Source organism: Carica papaya, chromosome 5 (assembly GCF_054855325.1).
Source record: "Carica papaya isolate Zhongbai chromosome 5, ASM5485532v1, whole genome shotgun sequence".
Classification (NCBI taxonomy): Eukaryota; Viridiplantae; Streptophyta; class Magnoliopsida; order Brassicales; family Caricaceae; genus Carica; species Carica papaya.
In genome coordinates, this window is record NC_142313.1 from 2,541,013 (window position 1) to 2,559,258 (window position 18,246).

Consider the following 18,246-nt stretch of genomic DNA (forward strand, 5'->3'; position numbering starts at 1 on the left):
CTGTAAAAGGAGTATAAATTTTAAAATTAATCATTCTATATAAAATATATAATCGCAAAAACTAATAAAAATTTAAACTACAACAAAATCAAACCACAGAAGATCAAATTATAATTAACTCTAACATGAATTATCAATTAATTACATATAATATATTGTTTTAGGATCTTTTCTCTTATCACCATTATAAACATTACTTGTATAGAATTGATCATCTCATCATCGAACAAAGCTTATTTCGTCTTCGATTAAAATTTTTACTATCACAACAGTAATAAATTTTGAAATTTGATTGTAACATACTCATCTTGTTTTTACAACAACTGCTACCATCCATCAGCACACTATGGTTTAACTTCCTCTAAAATACTACTAATTAATGTGAATGGAGGAGAAAAAGTTGCAAAACCTACCTGGTCCGAGGTGCTCGTATAATTCATCCCCCTGGGTTTCGTTTGCTGGGGGATTAGCTGTCTGTAAAGCATATCCAATGCAACCAGTGAAGAAAATGGCAGTTTAGGCGCTGCTAGTCCTACCTTCTAATCCTTGTATATTCAGTAATGTCTACTGAGGCAATACTTATTCATCATTATGGAAACGTGTGGAGGCAAGTTGGAGACCTCTCCTAATAAATCCTTTCAATTGAATTATACCGTAGACCAGAATCCTTGCTAGCCCCTCAATTTCAGATTCGTATTGCTCGTAAATGAAGAAACCAGTGAACATGAATGCCAACACTGTAATATACAGTAAGTATGAGAAGGAAAAATTGAAAAAAATTGGGAATAGTATTGTAATGGTTTAAGCAAATGGTCGCTTACCTACGGCAATCACCACTGTAAATGACTGCGTGGCAATCAATGTGAGAATATAGAGAGATACCGCTGCCTGAAATGGACAAATACAGTATTTGTATATTCCGCAAAGGAGAGGCATTCTATCAACCCACATTTATATACAACTAGAAATTAGACATCTTTAGACTATGTTGAAATAGAACTTAAGAATATTTGTAGAATTCATTTGCAAATTTACACTTAGCCAGACTGAGTATGGATTTGCAGGAAGTTACACCAAAATTACAAAGTCTGTTCCATGCATAGCCTTGATGGATTTGTAATGCAGAAATGATTATTACTGTACCTTGAAGAAATTATTCCAATCATCTCCTCTGCCGAGTGCTGCAATATTCTGAGCCAACCTGTTCCACAGATAAACTATGCTTCGGATTGAGTCTCTCATGCCTACTTCAGAGACTTCGAAGCAAGACAAAGGTATACTCTTGACAGGAAAGCCGAATCTGTTGCAAAAAATCATAGTCAACAAGCCCATAGCTTAAAGCAGGTAAATAAATTAATGAGGCCAAAAGCTGCAATCTCAGGAAAGGAAGTGGGAGAGGAGGAAGAGAATTCAATCAAGTGAAAAACAAGATTTTAAGAATTACTCAGTCTACTCGCATATGAACCATATAACCTACTTTGCCTTCATAACCTACTTCGCTAAAAAATTAACCAGTAACTACAGACTCCAACTTGTAAATTTTTACTGAAGTAAGATGTAGATCATTAGCTAACCTAGTTTTACTCAATGGAAGAATAAGCTACAGATCCCGTACTTCTTACTCAAGTTCAATGGGCAACATACAGGCATAACCTAAAATTACTGAAATTACCCGACCCAAAAGATGAATCAATAAGATAATCCAAGAAGAAAGGATATACAGATACTGTAAAAAGATTAAGACCAATGAATTAATACAAACCAGAAAGAACCAGAACCGGACCATTGAAGAATAATTTCTAGCAGTCAGAAGATGAGTGATTTAGAAACAACTAAACTCATGTGGATATTCAAGGCTCTGTAAAACCTACTCACATATTTAATGGAACCATGCCACAACCATAAATGAGGATTGAAACTAGAAGCAGAAGCTGTGCTAAGGAAGAAGTGAAAGTTCTTCCATCCAGAAAAAACCAGTAAAACAATACAACCACAAGGAGGAAGCATGTGAACGTTCTCTTCTCATCTCTCCACAGCAAAATGTCTGCAACTGCAAAAAGATAGTTCGGGGTCATTTTCTATGAAAGTTATAAATATGATCTCATCAACATAGCCTACTATCACAAGGAAAATGAACTGATGACTTGCAGCTCAAAAGTATGTTTTTCTTATTTGATAAGAAACTTTGTTCCATTTGGTCTTACAATTTAATGCAAGCGGTGTCCTACCAGGCTTTTAGGCTTAAAGAACAACAAGCTTCATGTTTATCTATCGCATAGAAAATGCCAGACATCAACATTCATATAAAAGAATGCAACAGGTTACAGAAGCCTATACCAACATCTAATTTCATCACTTCTTTAACAAGAGATACTTCATAATTTCCTAGCATTCATCAGACAGTATGCATTCAGCCAATCAAGCATAGGATACCAGGGCAACTAGGTAGTATTCGACCGAGCACAGCCAGAGCCAGCTCTGCAGTTAGGAGATGGTTACTTTTACCTGTAGCTCAGCTTAACACCTACTGCAAGAAACAACAATGAATAACTAGGAACTAAAGAAGAAAAACTCCAATATTTTGTTTGGTTAAAGTCATTTTATATTTTATTTTACTTCTAAATTTAATTATTTAATAGGTAGAATTTAATCATAATTTACACATCTAATATAAAATTAAATCAACTTTACTCAGAATTTAGTAGGAATACAAATAAGTCTTATAAAAAGAAAAGAACTTCTAATTATAAAAGTCGATTATGATTCTTTTTTATAGAGATATTTCTTTAGAGATACCAATCTATATAAAAATTGAACTTCTATAAAAAGTTAGATTTCTACAGTTTTCTACTAAAATATTCTCTAATTTTTTCCTATATATATATATATATATCAAACTGTTGTGAATTAAGTATCATGAATAAAAATTCAACAAACAAAAAATTTAATTGCAAATTTTCAATTTATATCGGTATTTATCAATTTAATAATCATAAAATATTTGACTCTGAAATATAGTTGACTTAAAATTAGAATACTATTTGTTAAAGAGAGAATATGTAATTAGGTAAAAGGACATTAGTAAAATACACCATATGTAATTAATGGTTTATTTATTTTCTATTCTAAAAAACCTGCATATATACGATTATGACATTCAATAAAATACACGCTCAATCATTTTTAAGATGATATCAAGCATAAAGGAAAAAACCCTAGGCCCCCTTCACAAATCCTAATCAGTATTCATTCTCAAAATAAAACACAAAAACCAACGGGCCAGTCTTTATGGCCGACCACCAAAAATCAGCCGATCCCCCACCAGAGACCAGCCTCCAACACCAGAAGTTAGCCTTCATCACCAACATCAAATTCTCCAAATGCGCACAGCTAGCAGAGCGCACAGCTAGCTGCAGCTCCCCTTAGTCTGTGCGCTTCTGCTCAGTTGGTTTGTGTCTCTGCCTAGCCGCCAAACCTGTGCCCCACCTCTCTCCAGCTGTATGCCACCTATTTGCTCAATTGCCCCTTGCACGGTGATCCTATCAAGTGCACTCAATCAGCCTCTGGCGACCGTGCTTCCTTCCGTCCAGCCAGTAGCATACTACCTATGACTTTTATATTTGTCCTTAGTTGTCCTAAAGCTCTTAAAATATATCGGGGGTTACATCCTAAAGTACTAGAACATTCCTACATGGGAAATTTTATCCAAAACAATAGTGAATTTGACCAATCCAAGATGTTATTGCTTCATCAGGAATGACTATCTGATTTGGTCAAAATTACTTCGGATCACACTCAAACGAAAAGGAAAACTCAGTTAGCTCCTGGGCATTGACCAAAGTCAGGATACCAACTTTTGATGCATGGGATAAGGAACACTTGAAGTCTGAGTGCAGAATCAGAATGTCAAACAGTAGCTCAAGTGGTATATAAATTACTATTGCTAAAGAGAATTTTCGAAGATCTAAAATAAAGTGAGACAGTTCCATGTGCTTATATCGTGACAATAAATTGGTTATAATTATTGCCCACAAGACGGTGCAATATGATAAAACTAAACATGTTGAGGTTGACAGACACTTCATCAAAGAAAAGCTAAATAGTGGTTTAATATGTATTAGATACATGCCAACCAGTTTACAGCTAACAAATATGTTGACTAAAGGCCCAAGTAATCTATCATCCCAGACTATCACTGGTAAGTTGGGAATAAGCAAGATTTATTTCCCACCTTGAGGGAGAGTGTCAACTAGAGAGTATATAATTAGGTTAAAGGACATTAAGGTAAAATACACTTTATGTAATTAATTGTTTAATTCATTTTTAATTATAGGAAATCTGCATATATAGGATTGTGATATTCAATAAAATACATACTCAACCATTCTTGGCACTATCTTTATTAAAATCTAATCTCATTTGTACCGTACTCCCATTATGTTATATAGAATTTAAATTTGAACCAAAGTAAGAACCGCATGTATAAACATTTAGCTTCCAGATGATTTATACTTATTTGCATATTTGAATCATCATTTGTCAATTTTCTTTTAACTATTATCTAAACAAAAAGTAAATGATTAGCCGTGCCAATAAAAACTATGAAGTTTCATATAGCAGAAGAAGTTTCTAACCTTTCCCACCACCAAGCAGCTTATCTGCTTTTGATAGTTTATCAAAGTCACTGTATCTCACAACAGATGAATCTTTGGCTAAATGACAGAATGATTCAATGGTTCGCGCAAGACCCTCCTGTGTCATCAAAAGCATTCATGCACAACTAAACCTCCATTTTTTTTAACTTCAAACATTATTCAATAAACTGCACTACAGAAAAGGGGGAGGGCCATTGAGTGCAGCAATGCCACTGATAAAGAACAGAAGTATAATAACATAAAATAAAAAATTTAAAGCCTTACACTAGATTATTGGGGGAAAAAGGCTCTCATGTTACAGTCATACTGCTCTCTTTAGAAACATACCACAATGCAAATAATAACAAGTGATGCACCTTAAAACCCTCTGTTCTGAGGAAAGAAATGAGGAAAAGAGAGAAGAATGGGAAACCATGGGAGCAAATGGATATAGGGACATGTCTATTACTCAATAGAGAGGAAGGAAAGGAAAGGGAAACGAAATCGGCAAGTGAGTAGAAAGGATTTTTATGATTTCTAATATATTGAAACAACGCCCAACCTGCAATTGATGATTTTTCTTTTCTTTGTTTACCTCTCTTCTTTTTTAAATAAAAATGGTTTGCCATCCAGAGGGAAAGTTCAACAATTGCAATCTTTTGCTCTCATGATTTTTTTTTTCCAACCAAAATAGCATTGACCACAGCTGGTTTCGCATAAATCATAATGGTAGGAGGACATCCATAGAGACACATCTCTCATTGCTCAATAAGTTTGAAAATACGAATATCCCTTCTGAAAACTGGAAAACTAAAAAAGGGTGACCAAAGAAAGAATATTTGACAGACCCAGAAGTCAACTTCTTTTTCTTTTTCTGTTTTGGATCAATAACATGCTTCCTCAAGTGAGATAACCTGAAGTGACTAAACAGTAATCAAATTATCACAGAAAGGACAGCATGAGAATTTGGACAAACAGAAGAAAAAAAGTTACAACCAGATGAACAGTGAGATGTGGGTCTGGTCTGCATATGATAATGTTCCCTAAAGAAAATGAAACTTATTAAATTATAAGCAAGATGTACTCGGACAAATAAAGAGATAGAAGGCAGGGATCAAACTTATACGTCCATAACAGATAAGATAGTAAAATACCAAAAGAAACGTACTTCCTGGGATATGACTGGTGAATACCCAAGAAGTTCTTGAGCTGCACTGCAGTTAAAAGTTCTTGTACGCAAGGCTAGTTGAAAAATGTAATGAGGTGACACAGAACAATTATGCATTCCAAGGTCCAATTTTTCATGCATCCACATGACAACCGAGAGAATATACCACACCATCTTAGCATGAAGTTTTACTGATGGTCTGCAATCAAAAGAAATCACAATTCAATTGCAGAGACAAACTGGATGCTGCACTGAGGGATCAACAAAATAGTTCTCATTGATCCATATCCAAGACAGCCAAATAATTATCATTAAATACATATTGAAATTTGAGAAGACAAATAAATTTTTCTATTATCGGTAACTACATATACATATACATATTGACAAACACAACCACATGTAAACACCACAACATCAAAACAGGAAAATGAAGTTGATAAGGAGAAATACTTTCTATAACTGAGAGGAAACAGGATATAATGCTGAGTTCAATGAAGAAAAGCTTTTTGGATTAAAAATTTACCAGAATATTAAAGGAAAGGAGAGAGTATTTATTTTCTCAGCTAGCATAATCTGTGCTTTTGGTGTTCTATCCTTTTTCTCTCTCTCCTTTTTTTTCTTTTGAGTTGACTTAATTTCAATGGTTTTGTTCAAATTGTTGTGCCAATTAGGATTCAACCTATGCAACAATACAATTAGGCAGGCAGAAGCAAAGGAGTCAACAATCATGTTATTATAATTGACCACTGCCTCTAAACTAACCCTTTAGTATTGTTTGAATCCTCACTTACCTTTCATATCCCAACCCCTCAAGTATGTTAGACACGAAGTCCCAGAACTTCATGGGCTTGAGATTAGTTATAAAAAATGCCTGCAGATAATTTACAAAAAGATTCGTCATTATCTAAAAACCTTGTCAGAAAGTCATGGGCAAGAGCACTGAATAAATTCAAGAAGTATGATTACCTTTCCTGCTACAGAGACCTTTTTGGAATCTAGAGCTTCTGCTGCACAGATATTTGCATGGGCAACATTCTCAATATAGGTGAAGTCAGACATATTTTCACCACTCCCTATAATAAACTGAAATGAGAAATCCTGTTACTTCAACTAAAGTCAACTAGAGATGTTTCATGTGTGGAGGAAATAAAAGACAGAAAATTTCTGAAGGTGGCTAACAATAAATGGATTTTCTGACAATACTGCAGCTATCTGCTGCACAATCATTGCTCTTTTAGGTCATAAAGTATCTCAAGATAATATATAAGAACATATGAGATTAAATAGAATGAAACTGAGAAGCCTCAAAGGTATGTGATTCCCTTCAAATTTCCAATGAAAAAAATATGCGACTAGAATCACTCTGCTAAACATTCACTTAAAGAAGTTTCAACATCAATACCATATAACATACAAGTAAAAATAACACAACTAAATGATGCACAAAAATAGTTCTCAACCTTTGCCCAACCAGATTTTGCAAAATTAACCAGAAAAGGCACAATCTCTGTATCTCCAGGTCCAAACACATTGCTGGGACGAAGTGCACAGGTCAAAAGCCCATCAATATCATTGGCAAAAAGGACTAGTGCTTCTGCTTGGGCTTTAAGGTCAGTCAGCAGGTCTTGAAACTGTAATGATCCGTCAATAAGAAGAAAGATCATTTAAATACAAGAAATACGGAAAAAGCTTTTCTTAGATCATGAAGGAGGAACTTACTTTCCAAGGATATCTCAAGGTTTCATCCCCACCATTTATATCTTGTGAACCATCAAAAACAACATCTGCAGAACTGTTGTAGATGAGCTGTTTAACTTTGCACTCTCGGCATGCATGGATGACATTCTTTGCACCTGAAGCAAAAGCCAAATTAAAAATTACTAGTATTTCATTGGAAATGCAGCAATTCCATAAAACATTGGTTTATACCATTACCTAGTTATGTACATAAAACAGCAACAACAATAATGACAAGACATATAACATCCTCTACCTTGAACTATGATCATGTAGCAATGATAGAAATCATGAGTGCGTACATCAGTGGGATCCATGTAGAACACAACATATGAGCCTTCAATAGCTGCCACCAGTAAGTGCTATAAACAGTCAATTCTTCAAACCCAGATTGCATATCAAGAACTGAAATGAGAAGGCAACTACTAATAACAGATTAATGACAGCATCTAAGCTACCAAAAGCTATAAACAAGTACTTAACATAAGCTCGCATTTAGAGAACTGGTAAATGGACAGGAAACTCCTAACAACTTATTAATGACAGAGAAATAAGGCACCAAAAGCTATTGACAAGTACTTAATATAAGATTGCAGTTAGAGAGAGGGAAAAAATATACAGGAACCTGCAAACAATAAGTTAGTGATGGAAAATAAGAGGCAAAGGGAGCAAAAAGGGGCCACAGATTGCCTTTTAAGAGAAACCATTCGATATACAAATTTTTTTTCTTACATTTCAGATTTTGCCTGCAGTAATACACAATATAACACATTTGGAAATGTGATCGGGAATAAGCCATTGTTTGACTGCTGAAAATATCCAGAAGGATGAAAATGCTAGAAACTCAGTACGTTGGATATTTTCTTTTCCTTTCTAACACCTTTTTGGAAATCAAAATCACGATTTCACTTTATTCATTTTCTATCCAACTGCTTCTTAGCAGCCAAACTTAAGCAACTGAAATAAACACTACACGCTCCACAATTTCCTCTCAAGTAAACCTTGATCCAACAACTATTAGTGTACCGGGAGAACTCCTAAGTTCTTCTCACGTTTTCCTTTCTCACATTTTCCCGGCGAAACAAACAGCATATGTAGACATAAAGGTTAACATATAATTACCAAATAGACAGAACTAAAATTAGAAAAACGAAAAGAAACTCCAACTTAATCCAACGTTGAGTTCATTACTACGCGCTGAAGCGGTTTCCACTACGGAGCTCGAATTTCAAAGGAGCGAACACCAAATTCTCGTGCCGATTAATTCTTCTCCCACATTTTCTGAAGAACCAAACAACGTTCGCAAACAACAAGAAAAGACACCGTACATAAACAACTACACAGACATACAGATAGATTTAATATGGTGTACGTATAGTCTGATGAACCTTCGGCTATTTGAGATTTAACACGAACATCGACTTGGTGATAGGTAGCGCGACAGGAGGCGAGAGCATTGGAGATGAGCGAGTCGGAGTCAGAGTATGGATCAAGTTGAAGAGAGGGAGTAGAATCGGCGACTCGGACGATCCAGTGGCCGAGTCGGAGTAGCCTCGAGATCAATGATCTCCCTAAGAAACTTCCGCCACTGAGGACCACGCACGTCTTGAGACTCGAATCCACAGATTGATCATCCATCTCCATTAACGCTCTCTCTCTCTCTCTCCCTCCCTCCCTCCCTCCCTCTCTCTCTCTCTGCACCTGCAGAGTGATTCCAAATTCCAGAAAGAGAGAAAATGAATTCTCGCTTTGCTAATTTAGTTGTTGTATTCTAAAATTAATCCGTCTCCTTTTTTTTTCCATTTTATATACGTACAGAGAGAGAGAGAGTCGGCTTGGCGCGTACAATTAAAAATTAGTAACAAAAAAATATTAAAAATAATTTATTCTTATTTTTTTACGCTTGTTAACTATTTCCATATTTTTATTATTGCGTTTGAATTATTTTTATCGTAGCTTTTTTTAAAAAATAAAATTAATTAGAAATTCAATTAAAAAATAAATTTTTATTTACTAAAATAACTAATTATTTTATTATGTTTTTTATGGTGGTTAGAGTGGTTGAGAACAAACTACCAAAACCTGCAGTTAAAAGGGTTAGGAGTTTTGAATATGAAAGAAATAAATTAAAAAAAGATGACATCATTAAGTGGAATTATCAAAAACACCTTTACAGGATCGGAAATGATAGTGATGGGGAACCGTTGAGGTTGTTAAATCCACCAAATATTTTGAAAGCTGAATTTATTAATACGTTAAATAATAATTTATAAACGTTTCCGCACTTTTTAAAAAATATACGAGAGACAAATAAGATATTTGTATTTAAGTATTTTTTTTTAAAGTACAAAAAGATAATGTCACGTTAGATATTAATTTATTATTTTATTTTAATTAAAAAAATTTAACCGTTATAAAATATTTATTTTTTAAAATTTATAATAACTCATTAAAATAAAATTTAATTTAATTATCATAATTTTTTTAATATTATTAATAAATTAATTTATATACTCATTTAAATTATAGATATTATTGCTTGAATTATTTTCTTTTAAAAGAAGCTTGACAATAAATTAAACCACAAAGCTATTTATTTATTTATTATTATTATTTATTATACGTTTAAAAGAAAATTAAACATATTTGCATTTGTATTTCAAAATTTATAAGCTTATAAACTTATAATTTTTTTTTATAAAACAAAAAATAAAAAATATAATTAATAATGAACACCAAAAAAAATTTCAATTTATATACAAAATATTCATACACCTATCAAAATATCAAAAAAAAAAAATTCCCTAAATCTTTCATAAAATAAAAATGACGACCCAACAACAAAAAACAAGAGTCCGAAGCCAACTATGACGACCCAACAACAGAAAACAAGAGTCCGAAGCCGGCTATTACTGATCGTGTCCGAATCATCGTCACCCTCTAACCCCACGAAGGCTCTTATGAACTTATAAATTCTAACTACTCATTAGCTAAAAGGTAATAGTTACCTCAAGAAGAGTGTAAATATATATTGCTCATTAAATCTAACAAAAGAAGGAATAATTGCAACATTCTCCTGCTACAAAAAATGGCATAAACTGAGAATCCCTTCCCCCCTAACAGAAAGGTATCAAAGTCATCAATGCATCACCATTTACCTTCGCCCTAGCCATCCAAAAAATTTCAAAACAACTCTGAAATATTCAGAATATGTTGACAAATGCAATTGTGCAAGTAATTTTGTGTCAGTTTATTTCACATACTAATTTGAGCTAAATTTCTGCTATACACAAAAACATGAATTGCAAGATTCTCAGAAATGATCTTTTGCTAGGCGGATGACACCCAATGCTTCTGCCTCATTTGCTGTTTCTGGAATTTGTAACGACCGACGGATCTCAATGCTAGAAGTGCGAAGGAATGGATTACACGACTTCTCCATCTTTAGCGTGGTTGGAATCTGAGATAAAATCATCTCATCAGAGATTGAAGTGGGTTAAGGGCAAACTCTAGCTATATCAATCCTCAAACGAGGCCACAGGATAACCACTCGGAACCAGAAAGTGAAAAGTTCAGTTACTGTTTGCCTGGGGACTAAACTATTCTACTTAAAAAAATGTTGTAAACAGCGTAAACCAAATGAATCAGACCAGCACCATTGTGGCTTGTGGTTCAATTTTCATTCAATCCATAGTTAATTCGTACTTCTAATTCTTATATCAGTTTTTATGTACAAAGTTAGAAAATAATTTGTTGTTCTTCAAGCAACCACATTCATTCAGCAAAGGAGTTGAATTCCCACTATCAATAAAATCAAAATGGCAGTGGTGGTAACTCGAACATACCAAATTTATTCCAATTATGTATTTTATGACTCATGAAAATTACAACTAGGAATTGACCAGTAACTACATAAGAAATGAAGCAAACACAGTGTAACTGGAAACCAGCACCAACTCACAATTGTGACATTCACAAAATCCAGATGACAAGCCAGCAAATATTCCCAGCAATTAGAGGGTAAAACACGGACAGACTTCTAGCTATTCACAAATTACCAGTACAATCATTCAAGAAGCAAAATTTTGATTGTTTAGAACTCTATTACCTGCTGGTTAACTTAAGAGAGTGTTTTGGATTTTACTTAAAGATGCTTAGAAACAATGATAGCATAAAAAGCATCATACCTCTTAAATCCTAAAAATTACAAAATAAGCGCCATAAACATTAATCTTTTAGGTTCTAATTTTTGACTACTTAATTTACTTAATTAACCGGTTGATATTCTTTGATATTAATAACATATACATAAAAAATGCAAGTAAGGAAGTATTAGTAATATTTTTATTTTTTTTATTTATTTTTTAATAAAAAACTATTTATTTTTGCAATCAGCATTTTATCCAAACATGTACCTTTTATTTTTCCAAATAAGAAATTACTAGTATTAAATAACTTAAAATACCCCCCCTGCTTTATGCAGATAAGCATAATGGTATTATCAAAAGCTTTACTAAGGGAGAAATAGAAATTACCGTAGGCAATCCCTTGCTGCGCAGATGGGCTACATGTGCTGCATAAGATTGGAGTGCCTCGTTATTGGGTTCTATAGACAATGCAAACTTGGAATTACCCTGTAAAATGTGGTAAACCACAGTGAGGGCTCCAGAATTGAAGTTAAAAAAATTTAAGAAAAGGCGGAACAAAAAATCTGTATAACAGACCAGTGTATATTCATGGCCGCAATATATATTTGTATCGTCTGGCAAAGACATTATCTTCCGAAGAGATGAAAGCATCTGGAGCATTAGTAAACAATTGTAAACATGTAAGATCATAAGAAACCAAAGGTGTGAGCATTCACCTATTTTCACTACATAACTTATCAAAAACATCATGAGGGGGTTTGATGACACTAATGGTTTTGACATTTTAAAGAATAGATGGTTTCAGATCCTAGATTTTTTGTTAAGGGGTCATCCTCTTGGTACTATGGAGGATTTTACAGAACTCATTGATATGCTAATTGATATGTAAATAATATACATGGGTTGCACCCATTTGATGATCATATTAATACACATGTTTATTTTTTTAAAAAAAAAAATTATCGAAAGAATCATGAGTCTAGAAGATACTTTTAGCTGTGTAAACATGCTGAGTACCCTGGATAACAGTAGTAGATATTACGCAAAAATCTATTTCCTACACCCATTCTCTTTTTTCTTTAAAATGGACAATGGAAATGTTATAGAAATTCTCTACAAATGCAAGCTACATAAAACAGCCAAAACTTCATTCAGTACTTTTTAAAGATTGCAATCAATGTACTCTCATGAAACTCCCAAACCATGCAAAAGAAAGTTCACTCAGTTACTAATACATGTTTCAATGGCACTAATGATAATAGAAAAGATGATTCTCACCAATGTGAAAACTGATATAAATCAATAAGGAACTCACAGAATTAGTTTACTTGCATATCAACTCTACAGCTTCCTAAGCAAGATGTAAAACACTAAGTAGGTGTTTCCAGTTTCTCCTTACATTTATTTCTGAGACATCCCATACAAACAGGCAAGGATTCCCACCATTCAGATGAGAGGGATATAACATTTAACCATCCACATAAAACACAAGTAACATTCACCTGATCAGGAGTGCCTTCAAAAAGCTTGCCACATGATAAGCTAAACAAAGTATCTCCAGTGAAAATTGCCCCTGATCCTGGAAAGTAGAAGCTAATATGCCCTGCTTGCAATTCAAAGGAATACAGAATATCAGGTGTTTACAAAAATTGAGACTAACATGTACTCTGGTTTATGCTGTAAACAAATAAAAAGAACAATGTTAAGTGTTGAATATTTTTTTTTTTGGGAGAGAGGAGGAGGAAAAGAACCCAAAGGCACCAAAGGGGCACCCAGTGGTTGAGGAAGATATATCATTGAGATAAGCATAGTGCTCCAATTGGCCATCCATATATCTGCCCTTGGGAGGGGGGTTAGATTAGGACCAAAAAGTTAATGTGCATTTATTCAACGGTTTAATGAATTAAATAATCTAACTATCAAATGGGTGGTACAGAAAAAAGCCAGTTAAGAGCAAAGAGCAATTCACTATGGGAAAAAGAGTTATTTGGCATGTGGTTTTTCCTGGATTGTAAACCTGAAAATATATTTCTAAAAAAATGTTAAATGAATATCTTATGTTATCTAATGAAATACAACCTCTTGTATGACCTGGAGTTTCAATCACATGCACCTCATGGCCTGCAAACATCCACTTGTCTCCATCATTCAAGACTATATCAATGCCAGGTATCCTATCCTTGTCCACAGCCGAACCGATCACCTATAAGCAACAAGAGCACATATAGTTATATACTACAAACTTCTATGAGACTTATATCCACCACTGCATTAAAAGAATAGAATGCATATCCCAGTATGTAGAAGCTCTAGAAATCAGTATGGAGTCATTAAGACATTTCTGAAATCCTTAATTAAGAAGAAAAGGATAATTTTCCGATCAATAAAACAGGAAAGTCATCACGAAAACATAAAACTAAATAAGGAAGAATTCAAATCAGTAAACATATATGCCAGTAGATCCAAGCGGCAAGAGAAGAATTAATCATGTCCTTGAATAATTGTTTTCTTGAGTTCCATCCATTTCAAATATGAATATACAAGCAAGCATGAGAAAAAGGAGATGATATAATCATACCTTTGCACCATACCTTGCTTTTAACTCTGCGTTTCCACCAGTGTGATCATGATGATGATGGGTATTTAGTATGTAAGTCAGATTGCATTTTTTCTTGCTTAAAGCATCTATAACAGGTACAGCTTCAGAAGGATCAACAACTCCAACTGTGCCTGTGTCTACATCATGTAAAAGGTATGCATAGTTATCCCTTAGACATGGTACCTGAAAAGAGAAATCGGTGAGTTATGTGAAGTATGAGAATCCTACCAAATATCAGGATTGATAGTGTTAGCCAGAAATAAGGATCATAAATCTGGAGGAACTGAGTTGCATATCTTTAGAAAAACAAGCATTTAGTTCAAAAACCATTCCCTTCAGCCCCACACCAAGATAGCCTGTTACTGTATCTTTTTCTCGATCAGAGATGTAGTGAATCAATTTCAGATTATCTCACCTCATTCCATGTTCAAGACATTATATGCAGTTCATCTTGCAAAATTTCTCCCTAGCAAATTTGTTCCCTTCCTAGGGCTGCCTAAGAGTGTACCTAAGATATCAATTAAAGTTTATTTTGTGGATCCTTTTTTGCAAGTAATTCTATTCTTCTATGAAAAAAATTGGTCAGTTTACATATGAAAATTTTCATAAGAATTACTTCATATTCAAAGACTAAAAATTAACCTAGCCCTTCCATATAGATGCGTAGCCATAATCTCACCAATGAAGAAGAGCAAATGGACCTTGTAGAAAATGTCCAATGTCTAGTGCTCGAGACAAGAAGAATACAGTTTAAGCAGAGAGTGGAAGGAGATAGCCAAGCCAAATGCCAATACTAAGATATCACAAATCTTTTTTTTTTTTTTTTTGAGTTCAAGCTTCATATAGTCTAAACTGAAAGGCCAATACTCAGGTATTCCAGCTTGGCTCAAAGTTATAGTGGCAATCACAAGGATAAGAGATCAAGATCAGTTCAATTTTAATATTAGAAATAGCATACTAGACACCATCTCTCTCTCTATTTGTGTGTGTGTATATATATACATATATATATATATTAAAAAAAAAAGGACAATTATATATTCACAGGAACCAAAGGGATGCAACTCAAAGCAAATTTAAAAGTTAACCAAAATATTAATCAGGTCCCAAAGATCCTTCACAGTGTAAAGGGGATGACCTTTAAGAAAAAAACCTAGGGACTAGAACCAATAATCTATGAATCTATCCACATTTACTCTATCTATATATTTAATAAAGAATAAGTCTAGCTAGTCTAGTTTCTCAAGAAAAAAGGAGATAACAATAAATCTAGAAAAAAAAAAGAGATAACAACAGATCTAGTTAGCTTTCAAAAGCACAGAGCCAAATTTTAAAATTGCTCCACACCAGCTCAGCTAAAAGGTCAATCTTAATCCAAAAATGGAGCTTGCTTCATACATATATACTTCAAAGAAGAACCAAGTGGAACCTTGGACTTAACCAACAGACTAAAGGCCACAAATGCATAACTTTTTACCTAATATAAAGATTGGAAGGAAGCTTGTTATTTGGAACTTCAATCATACACCTCAGTCACACAACTATGTCTTCCCAAAAAACCCATAACAGTTCCAAACTAGATCTTCCCCCTTTTTCACAAATGAACTGGCGGTGGTTAGTTGAAAATAAACTTGTCGTGCACAAAAACAAACCATAGAAAATTTCCAAACAAAAACATAGAGAAAAGGATAGATCAGGTGAGCATATATTTTAGATACAAGATAAAACAAAAGGAAGCTAAACTGTATACCAATTCAATCTGCAAAGAGGAAGACATGTTGGAAACACTGCAAAATTGAGTAACCCTTAGAGTTCTACTTGCTCCTCTCAAGGTTTTCAATGGCATAGACAAGAGATGCATGAATCCATACAAGAGACCTTTTCTGAGGCAAAGATGTCTCATGCCTGGCCATACACACACACCACTCCTTGCCTGTAGTAGAGAAAGAGTTATTAAAAAAAAGTTTTTGAGCTCCATTACTGCAGAATAAAGGCTCTACATAAAATCAACAACAAGCAATTAATGGCCCAGTACTAGGCATCATCTGAACTCCAAACCCCAAAAACATTAAAGAAAATAAAAGAAACAGAATTAGCAAAAGGGAACCAATTTCATTCCCCAAATAACAGAATTCCTGTAATTACATGTCATTTGCAGCACAGCCATCATCCTACCATTACCATCATTGATATTTAACAGGTTAGTGACCAAAACCATCGCAACATTAGCATAAACTTGTTTCTAAACACAACAATTATAGGCCACAAAGATCCAATTAATGGTAACTTCTAGATTGCATTAAATAGTCCAAATTCATCACACAAATATAAAACATCATTCCTGACAGCAGAGGTAGATCAGTTTGCAAGATCCAATTTCCAGTACATTAGTTACTTAATGAGTAAAAACCCAACATACTTATATTGAAAATTTCAGGAAATAAGAAAAAGAAAGCCTAACTAAAAGTCTCAAAAATGAACAGAATGAGGCACCAACTACCAGTTAAACACAAGAGATTCAGATAAAAAAGTTCAGAAGAAAGAATCCGTCGTCTTATGCGGGAATATATATATATATATATATTTAAATCACTGAATAAACAACTCACGAGCGTAGCCCGTAAACCACTATTGACCACAAAACCTACATGATATCGAACTTCTATTTCTCGAATTTCCTATTTTAGCCCCCCAAAAAAAATAAACGAACACGACTGACATCATAGAATCCTAAAGAATCGCAGAGAAATTCACTGTAACAGGCCTAACTACCAATTCAACCAGAAAAGGAAAACAAAAAAAAGGAGAAGCGAACCAGAAAAAGAAAGAAAACAAACCCTAGAGCAAGGAAGGGAGGCCATAGCACAGGAAGCTTTAGAGATCATTTGCATCTCTTCTACTTATCCTCTCTCGTGCGGGGATTTTAGACAAACATGCTTCTAGAGAGACACAGGTTTGAAGGGAAGGGAAGGGAAGGGAAGGGAAGGGAAGGGAAGGGAAGCATGTGTACCTGCTTATGGGCTGTCAATCAATATTAATTTTTATTTATTTTGAAAAAAAATTATTAATTATGGTGATAAAGTCACGAGCGGTTGAGCGATTGGAGGCATTTACGCGTTACACGTGGCAGTGCAAGTGGCCGCGTTGTTGTTATGATTGTGTCACCACTTCTGTCGACATGTACCGGTCACCTACCACTTTCTGAAGTGGCCTTAATTACAATCATTACGTAGTATTTAAAGCAAAGTAAATTTCAAATCTCTAGTGGTGTTATTTATTATTAATAATAATTATATAATAAATTAAGGATAAATTATACAATGATTTTTTTTTATTATCATATAAAAATAATAAATATTATTAAAACAAATTATATACATTTTTTTGATGAAATATCTGTAAAAAATAATAAAATTTTATATAATTCATAATTTATAATAATAAATAAATTTGGTCATTATCACCCCTAAAAATATTATAATAAACTAGTGACAAATCTTAAATAAATCAATTAATAATTAAATTTTATAATTGACTGAAATATTACAACCGACCAAATTAAACTCTATAGTTTTTGATATTAATTTTTTATTTTATTTTATTTTATTATTTTATATTCATTAGGGTTAGTTCAAATGCGTAGTACTTTTAATTTTTTTATATAAATTAATTATAATTTTTTATAAAATTAAATTAAAAGCATTGTCCACATGTTATCAAATATTTATTATGTTGGTATTATAATTTCATGCATATTTTATGTAATTAAAATCAAAATCGAACTTAATTTCTGATTCCCCCAACTGCTTGTATCCATCTGTGATTTAACAAAAACCGAAAGAAATAATTATTATCCGACATAAAAATATAATATAATGTAATATAATATAATCCAGTTGTCAAACGTTGACTTTGTCTTTTTGAAATAATTTTATTTATTATATATTGAGATTGCAA

General features: G+C 33.5%; 2 protein-coding genes across 4 annotated transcripts; both read right to left on the reverse strand.

Moving 5' to 3' along the window:
- Positions 1-214: 214 nt before the first annotated feature.
- LOC110821405 (3-beta hydroxysteroid dehydrogenase/isomerase family protein) lies at positions 215-9,209 on the reverse strand. 2 transcript variants are annotated; one of them, XM_022051239.2, is made up of 12 exons: positions 8,931-9,209; positions 7,799-7,888; positions 7,525-7,658; positions 7,266-7,436; positions 6,772-6,888; positions 6,597-6,676; positions 5,803-6,001; positions 4,635-4,752; positions 1,876-2,050; positions 1,144-1,300; positions 822-888; positions 215-737 (listed from the first exon to the last, which is right to left on the reverse strand). In XM_022051239.2, the coding sequence occupies exons 1-12, from the start codon at positions 9,184-9,186 to the stop codon at positions 580-582; spliced, it is 1,722 nt and encodes a 573-aa protein (XP_021906931.1). In that variant the 5' UTR covers positions 9,187-9,209; the 3' UTR covers positions 215-579. The 2 variants fall into 2 exon arrangements, with proteins under 2 accessions (XP_021906931.1, XP_088075859.1); XM_088219733.1 differs by lacking the exon at positions 8,931-9,209 and adding an exon at positions 8,734-8,884.
- A 1,337-nt stretch (positions 9,210-10,546) lies between these two features.
- On the reverse strand, positions 10,547-17,305 carry GLX2-1 (glyoxalase 2-1). 2 transcript variants are annotated; one of them, XM_022051157.2, is made up of 8 exons: positions 17,127-17,303; positions 16,040-16,222; positions 14,269-14,472; positions 13,770-13,893; positions 13,193-13,293; positions 12,267-12,341; positions 12,078-12,176; positions 10,547-11,002 (listed from the first exon to the last, which is right to left on the reverse strand). In XM_022051157.2, the coding sequence occupies exons 1-8, from the start codon at positions 17,178-17,180 to the stop codon at positions 10,856-10,858; spliced, it is 987 nt and encodes a 328-aa protein (XP_021906849.1). In that variant the 5' UTR covers positions 17,181-17,303; the 3' UTR covers positions 10,547-10,855. The 2 variants fall into 2 exon arrangements, with proteins under 2 accessions (XP_021906849.1, XP_021906850.1); XM_022051158.2 differs by having other exon boundaries at positions 10,671-11,002; positions 13,782-13,893; positions 17,127-17,305.
- Positions 17,306-18,246: the final 941 nt, after the last annotated feature.